This window comes from Cebus imitator, unplaced genomic scaffold (assembly GCF_001604975.1).
Source record: "Cebus imitator isolate Cc_AM_T3 unplaced genomic scaffold, Cebus_imitator-1.0 Scaffold48, whole genome shotgun sequence".
Taxonomy (NCBI): domain Eukaryota; kingdom Metazoa; phylum Chordata; class Mammalia; order Primates; family Cebidae; genus Cebus; species Cebus imitator.
This window is the reverse complement of record NW_016107363.1, coordinates 1213335-1222088: the sequence shown is the minus strand read 5'-3', so window position 1 is coordinate 1222088 and position 8754 is coordinate 1213335. Positions and strand designations below refer to the sequence as shown.

Genomic DNA, 8754 nt, shown 5'->3' with positions numbered 1-8754 from the left:
TGTCCTCCCCTAGAATTGTAATGTAATTGTAATGCCCAAATCCTGGGAAAGGATTCTAGTCATTTTCTTCACAACCGAGTCCCATTTCTTCAAATAAATATATGAACAAGTTCTTTATAAACCCTCGATAAACCTGTAACCCCAGCACTTTGGGAAGCTGAGGTGGGTGGATCACCTGAGCTCAGGAGTTGGAGACCAGCCTGGGCAACATGTTGAAACTTTGTCTGTACTAAAAATACAAAAAAATTAGCTGGGTGTGTTGTTATGCGCCTGTAACCCCAGCTACTCAGGGGACTGAGGCACAGGAATGGCTTGAACCGGGAGGTAGAGGTTGCAGTGAGCCAAGATGGTGCCACTGCACGCCAGCCTGTTTCAAAAAAACAAAACAAAACAAAACAAAACCCTCAACAACTGCCCATTGCTCTCAAGATCAAGACCAAAATCTTTAATTTGATCTGTAGAACTCAAGAGGTTTGGCCCTCTCTGCAGCTTGTCACACACAGCTACCTCTCTTTGCTCCACCTACCCTAGCGTTCTTCCACATTTTCAAAGACATTGGGCTTCTTCTACCTCAGGGCTTTGCTACATGCTGTTTCTCCTGCCTGGGTCACACTCATTTTCACACGACTGGCTCTTTTCCCTGTTCAGCATTCAGGACCGATGCCTGACCTCATTAGACAGGCTTTCCTAATGCCCCATCTAAAGTCACTCCTCATCCTCAGTCCTTCTATCCCATCATCCTCTTTTACTTTCTTCATAGTATTTACTACCAGCTGAAATTAAAATGTTCATTTCCCTGTTTGTTACCTGTGTCTCCCACAGCATATTAAGTTATATGAGTTCAGAGATTTCGCGTGTGTTGTTTACTGCAGTATCCCTGGTATCTAGGGTGGTGCCTGGCAACCACCAGGCATTCAAATATTTGTTGAATAACTGAATGACTAAAAGAATCTTGGGAGGTAGCAGTTATGATTCCTATTTTACAAACAAGAAAACGAAGGTCCAAAGAGATTTTTGTCACCTGCCCAAGGACCCATAAGCTTGTAAGGGGTAGAGCTAGAATATACATCCAGGCACAGCTCCAAATTGGTGTCTGTCTATACTCTAACCCTTTCCCCCATCCCACTCTTTCTAGCTCTATCATCTGCTTCAGGACCCCTCTGGAAACCTACAAGTTTTGTCACAGGAGCCACAGAAGCAAATGTTTCAGCCTATTACATACACGCATACATGCAGACATGCACACACACAGACATGTACAAACACAGACACCCATGCACAAATAAAAAACAGCTCTCTTTCCTAGTATAAAATTCATCTCTCTTCTGACAGTGGTCAAATAAATAAATAAATAAATTTAAAAATTAAAAAATTCATCTCGGCCAGGCGTGGTGGCTTATGCCTGTAATCACAGCACTTTGGGAGGCCGAGGCAGGCAGATCATGAGGTCAAGAGATCGAGACCATCCTGGACAACATGGTGAAACTTTGTCTCTACTAAAAATATAAAAATTAGCTGGGCATGGTGGTGCATGCCTATATTCCCAGCTACTTGGGAGGCTGAGGCAGGAGAATTGCTTGAATCCAGGAGGTGGAAGTTGCAGTGAGCCAAGATCATGCCATTGCACTCCAGCCTGGCAACAGAGCAAGACTCCACTCAAAAAAGGAAAAAATGAAAAAATTCATCTCATTCATCTGGATAATTAACAGAACGCAACAGAATTAAGACAGGAGTGCCAATAATTGCATGAAAAACATTGGCCTGTTGCTATAGAAAATATTCATGTATTCATTTATTCAAGTACCTGTTATTTATTGTGCTCTGAGGATGCGACAGATGAAGAAAAATAGTCTGGGGGAAGAGTACATGTCCATTTGGCCAAGCATATTAGATACGCTCTACTTCAGTGCTTCTCAAATGTGGGACAGAGGAACATCTGCACCCAGTCTCCTAAAATATGGATTCCTGGGTCTCATTCCCTGCTGAAGCAGAATTTCTATTTGACTTGAATTTTGCCATAAAACTATGGCTTGGGCACTGAGTATTCCCACTTTAGGGGTGAGAAAACAAACATTAATAGGTTAAAATGAATTGACCAAGGTCACATAGCTAAGCTAGAAATGAGAATCCAGGCATAATTTCCAAATCCACCCCCTTAGTCCCTCAACATTATACACTTCATTCTATACCATTTTAAAGCTCTTTCCCCCAGTACTGAAACATACAAGACCCTCACTACTATAGGTGCAGTCCAGCATCATCAGCATCACCTGGAACTTCGTTAGGAGTGCAAATTCTTGGATCCCACCCCAGATGTACTGTATCGAAATCTTCATCTTAAAAAGACCTCTAGGAAATTCGTGTGCGCTTGATTATTGATTGATGCAAACACAGAAAGCAGAGTAATTCTTGTAACTTCCAGAACCTTTCTAGAAGAGTTTTTCTTCTTAAACATTTAGTTACTTGACTGAACAACTCAAAGCGCCAGAGGATGACAGGAATAAATCCTAGTGTCTGCTGCCACCTTGTGGTGAAAAGTTTCATTCCAGGCAGAATTCGCTCTTCACCATGAAATAAGTGGGGCAATGTTGGAAGGGAGGGGTGGATCAGGTCCTCAATTCAGCAATGTGCTTTGAGAGACCACTGCAAAATTCCAAGATGTAATGAAAGCCACCATTGGGGCACATTCTGAGATGTCCAAACAACAACTGGCCTTGTCATATGTGTTCCACGGGACACAGAGAACATCAACCAGCTGTAACTGAGAGATCCAACAGCCACTCAACTTTTGTTAATCAACAGATGGTTGGTATTCCCACAGGTCTCTTCCTTCAGAGTTCGAATATGCACTTCTGAATGTGGTGGTTCAAATAGTGCATGGGTGTTTTTTTGTTTGGTTTGGTTTGGTTTTTGGTTTTTTTCCTATGCAAATGCCAGTATTGAGGCAATCAGATCATCATTTCTTCATTTGCCTTGTTGGAGACTCTGTGAAGTCTTCCACAAAGAGCCATGGAATTTCACACAGCCCTGTCAAATACATCATTGGTGACCTCTGTGAAGTTGTAAACAGGGTCAGTCCCACAAATAATGTCTCTAACACTTGGAAGGGAATAAGGGAAAGACTCTAAAATTTTCCTACGTATTTTATTCCAAATAGCCCAGACCTTGAGAGTACACTCAGTCACAGGATGATTTTGTAGTGAAGTCTGTAAGTTCAAGAACTAAAACAATCAAAAACGGCTACTACAGGTGAAGTTGACAGCAATGGCCCGACGTCAGCTGTACCTACCAGAATCCTTTAAGATTGCCTATGGAAAAGTTGGACAGTACCGAAGATTCCAGCAACTCAAGAAGAAAAATGCCTCATTCAAAAGGAAGGGGATTGAAAGGTGGGTAACAGAGATTCATTGTGTTTTCTGTCAAATGAGGGTCTTTGGATTTTGCATGGTGGCATGTCCTTTTAAGCGTTGCATTTAGAAGAGAGGACTCTGGATGGATTGGCTGAAAAGGTACTGCATTAGATCAAGAAATCTAGTGCAACAATATAAGCTTCATTTTATGATCAGAAAGGTCTTAACTGTAACAGGGAAAACCTTTCCTTTCCACTTGAAATTGAGATTTAATGTGGCACAGGAGACTAAAATAGGTACCGATCCTATGTTGATGTTTTAGCATCAGAATTTTAGACATCTCACATGCCATGAAAATAGTACTATTTTGAAAAGTGATTAGTGCCTTCTTCAAAACAGGTCCATGATCAATGCTTTCTTTTTCCTATTCCATCAATTTTGGCTGCTGAAATATGTGCTAATTACATTTCACTGTGGACACATTGTTTAATGTAACATTAAAACTGTCTTAGACCTGCTTTTTTTTGCCAATGACAAAAACCATACAGACAGGTATGAAACATCCAAAATATAATATATTTTAATTTGGAAAGTCAGTGTGGTGATTTATTTTCTGGTTTCTTCATGCTTCTCTCTTACCAGGTCCATGGACTATAGTTCAGACATGTAGAAAGTGAGGTGTTTTAATGAGCCCTGGAAGAATCAAAAGCCAAGCTTATGAACTTCCACGGACAAAATGAAATACTGCAGAGATTTCCACTTTCAATGAAATGTAGGAGATCCAGGGGGAAGCAATACAACCAAATAAATTCAGTACCAACACAAAAATATTTAAGAACTTAAGAAGGGGATGGTTCTCATACCAGAAGTTGCAGCAGTTGTCTTCCTAGGCTCTGGAGCAAAATCACCTTTGTTAATTATGTTTTGGATAGATTGGAGATGTGGGTGGGGAGGATGGGAATGGAGAACACCTTCTGGAGATTCTGAGAGCACTTAGAACTGGACTTTTAACCAGAGGGGTTGCATGGATGGTCTTCGGGATTCCTGAATCTCCGGAAACTGTATTTGCATTGTTCTGTGTCAAAGTGTAAGAGTGTACATGTTTATAGTAGTAGAATCACTTAAAAATTAAACTATTGGCCAGGCACGGTGGCTCATGCCTGTAATCCCAGCACTTGGGAAGGTCGAGACGGGCAGATCACGAGGTAAGGCGTTCAAGACCAGCCTGGCCAACATGGTGAAACCCCGTCTCTACTAAAAGTACAAAAATTAGCTGGGTGTGGTAGCACACACCTGTAATCCCAAGCTACTCAGGAGGCTGAGGCAGGAGAACCGCTTGAACCCAGGAGGCGGAGGTTGCAGTGAGCCAAGATCGCACCACTGCACTCCAGCTTTGACACTAAAGCAAGACTCCATCTCAAAAAAAATTAAATTATTATTAAAGGAGTCTCAGAGGGGTCTACAGGAGATTAATACTAGCCATAAGTTATCTTCAGGCAAATTAGGAAATGGTGCTCCCTCATCAGGACATTTACTACCGTCTGCCAGAAAATCATTATAACTATACACAACCCTAAAGACTAAATTGAATAGCACCCCCTAAAAGTCATATATGTAAAATTTGCAGCAGGGAGGCTTCTGGTCTCCCAGAGATTCATTTCCTTGGTCCCAGAATGGAGGCTGCTAGCCTCTCCCTTATTCTGCCATCTAGTGTGGGTTCCCTTCTTGCCTTTTACATTTTCCCCACTATTCTGATCCATATGGTAATAAAAAGCATCATTTATTGAATGCTTTTTAAGATTCCAAACACATGAATTATTTCCTTTTATTTTCACAATTCTGAAAAGGCTACGCCCATTTTCAAATGAGACGACCAAAGCTTATAGAGATTACATAAAATGGCCAAGGTAACAGAGTTAGGAATTGTCCTGAGTTGAACCAAGACCATTTAACTTTAGTGTCTGGTCTCTCGCTAAACTACTTCCCATGTATAATTATAGAAAAAGGCAGAATGATTTAGGTTCCGTTTAGAAGAGTGTTTTCCTGGAGAGTAGTACACATGCTACTGATGGTACATGAGATATTTTAGGTAATATATAAAGAACATTGTTAATGGTTATACATTTGTTTTAATCCATATTAGAAATATATGTTATGGCTGGGCGCGGTGGCTCACGCCTGTAATCCCAACACTTTGGGAGGCCAAGGTGAGCAGACCACAAGGTCAAGAGATCAAGACCATCCTGGCCAACATGGTGAAACCCCATCTCTACTAAAAATACAAAAATTAGTTAGGCGTGGTGGCATGTACCAGTGGTCCCAGCTACTCAGAAGGCTGAAGTGGAAGAATCACTTGAACCCAGGAGGCAGAGGTTGCAGTGAGCCAAGATTGTGCCATTGCACTCCAGCCTGACAACACAGCAAGACTCCATCTCAAAAAAAAAAAAAAAAAAAGAAATGTTATATATTTAATATAATGTAATAGCATAAAATAAAACCTGGGATTTTTACCCAGAGAAATGAATATTTATGTTCATACAAAACCTATACAAAAATGTTTATAGCAGCTTTATTCATAACAGCCCCAAACTGGAAACAACCCAAATATCTTTTAATTAGTCAATAGTTAAACGAAATGTGGTGCATTCATATCATGGACTACTGCTCAGCAATAAAAGGATATGAACAATTAATACACAAAACCCGCATGAATGCCCAGAGAATTATGCTGGGTGAAAACAAAGCAAATCTCAAAAAATTACTTGATGTATATTTCCATTTACATAGCATTCTTGAAAGGACAAGAATTATGCAAACAGAAGACAGATTTGTGGATGCCAGTTTAAGAAAGAGGGGGCCGTGGAAAGCAGGTGTGGCTACAAAACATGAGGGATCCTGGTGTTACCGGAAATGTTCTGTATCCTGACTGTATCAATGTCAACATGCTGATTGTGAAAATATAGTTTTGCAAGATGTCAGCATTTGGGGAAACTAGGTAAAGAGCACACAGAATCTTCCTGTATTTCTTAAACTGCATGTGAAATTATAATGATCTCAACATTAAAATTTTAAATTAAAAAATACCTGAGATTTCATGGGTATTTTAAAAAATAGTTAATTGAGGAAGAATATTAGGTAAAAATTGTATCACGGTATAGGTGATATTCTAGCATAGTGGTTAACAACACAGACGTCAGGATCAGATCATCTGGACATAAATTATTTAATCTCTCCAAACTTTAATATCTTCAGGTGTGAAGTAGAGATGAGAATGCAAAGATTTAGTAGTGCTTTCCTACAGACAAAAGCACTTGGAAGAGTGTTTAGCACACAGAAAGCTATCAGAAAATGTTGTCTATTGTTTAGAATATTGTGTGTAATAAAATATACCAAAATTATGAAGATGGTACACATAGTCACTGTATAAAAGTTAATAGTATGTTATCTAAATGAGTGTTCTATGTAAATGCAGCATATATGGGGACTTGGAGGTTATTCCTTACTGACTATCCTAGCAGACTCTCTCATCTTTTGTTACTTTCACTTTGAAACTGCCAAATCTAGCAAAAACTATCTCAAACTTTCATTGAAATAAGATTGCCAATTTGCCAATATAAGGTAATGGATTCCAAGAGACAGACCTGGATTATAGTCTGCATTCAGCCCTTAGTCAATTAATTTAACCTATGTCTCAGTTTACTCATTGGTAAAATGAAGATAGTAATATAACCTACCTCTTACAGTACTGTGTTTAAATTAAATAGTGGCCAGATTACTGTAATATGGTAACAAAACACCAAGTAGTTGCTTTGGCTTTATTTTTCTGTGATTTGATTCTTGGTCTCCAATTTCACTTTTTTTTTTAATTGTATAGTTTGTTCACATTTGAAGTGTGTGTTTTAATGATTTAAAAGTTATTCACTTTTAACGTTTCAGTTCCCCCAATATGAACTATTTCTATTTTGTTTAGATGGCATAGAGCTGTGTCTACCAACTTACTAAAACAAAAGGTATTGGCCCCTAATGAGGAATCATCCAGTGAGAGTGACATGAGATTTCATGAAAGCCAGCAAAACCAGAAAAGAAATTTGATGACGAAAGTGAAGACTGCTTTTGGGAGGATGCTGTCCTACAAGTATAGAAGCAAGCCAGCAAGTGCCAGCAAAGAGGGCTCCGCCGACCATGAGGAAGCCCTCCTGTCAAACACGCAGAGCCTTCTCCCTAGGATTGTTAAAGAACTTCCATCTCCCAAGTTATTTACAACAAAAATGAGAAAGTTCTCAGAGAATGGTAATCAAATTTGGGCAATCTGTCCTTGGGTTGAGGCCAAGAGGAAGAGTGAAGTTAGGATGAATTTTCTTGCTATACCAGTATGCCATCCCTGAGGAGCTGGTCTGAAATGCAGAATCTCAGGCCCTACCTGGGCCCTTCTGAGTCAGAAGCTGTACTTCAGCAAGATCCTCAGTCGGCTTGTATGTTCACACCATTTTGCTTTTTTTTGTTTGTTTTTTTTTAGACAGAATCTTGCTCTGTCTCCCAGGCAGGAGTGCAGCGGCATGATCTCGGCTCACTGCAACCTCTGCCTCCCGGGTTCAAGCGATTTTCCTGCCTCAGCCTCCTGAGTAGCGAGAACTACAGGCACGTGCCACCACATCCAGCTAATTTTTGTATTTTTAGTAGACAGGGTTTCACCATGTTGGCCAAGCTGGTCTTGAACTCCTGACCTCAGGTGATCCGCTTGCCTTGGCCTCCCAAAGTGTTGGGATTACAGGCGTGAGCCACCATGTCCAGCCTTGTTCATACCTTTTGAGAAGCACTGAATTGGATTGCCTTGGAGGTTCCTCCTAGTTCAATTAATCAGTGGTCTAATCAGTTTAAAGTCACTTTTTATTTAAATATATATGCATAAATATTCACTATAAGTGCATGTATATTCATATATACATATACATTGGAAAAGCAAACTCAAGGGAGATTTTTGGTTTTGTTTCTGGAGAAAGCAGTGATACAGACTTTCACACGCTACTTCTAATAGTGTAGAGGGTAGTGAGAATTAAATGAATAAAATGTATAACTGGTAAGTCATAAAGAATGCTTGCTTTTATTGTATCCACTTTCTATGTACTGTGTAGAAGAATCAATATTTGAACTGCTAAGTTGTTTTTGCAACTAGCAATACTGTCATTTAGCGTCCTATGAGTTATGACTAACAATACTACCAATGTTTGCATTCTCATTTGTAGCTTTTTAAAAAATTAATGAAGTCTAGGCCAGGAGCAGTGGCTCACACCTGTAATCCCAGCTCTTTGGAAGGCCGAGGCAGGTGGATCACTTGAGCCTAGGAGTTCAAGACCAGCCTGGGCAACATGGTGAAACCATCTTGGCCAAAATGGTGAAACCCTGT

The 8754-nt window shown here is 40.0% G+C and overlaps 1 protein-coding gene across 1 annotated transcript in view; it reads left to right on the top strand.

Moving 5' to 3' along the window:
- Window positions 1–1632: 1632 nt before the first annotated feature.
- Window positions 1633–8754, top strand: part of CUNH3orf49 (chromosome unknown C3orf49 homolog) — a 15024-nt gene continuing 7902 nt past the window's right edge. Inside the window, exons 1-2 of the mRNA XM_037738114.1 lie at window positions 1633–3389; window positions 7321–7640. Coding sequence (XP_037594042.1) covers window positions 3265–3389; window positions 7321–7640 — 445 coding nt within the window. The 5' untranslated portion in view covers window positions 1633–3264. The remainder of the gene's footprint in view (window positions 3390–7320; window positions 7641–8754) is intronic.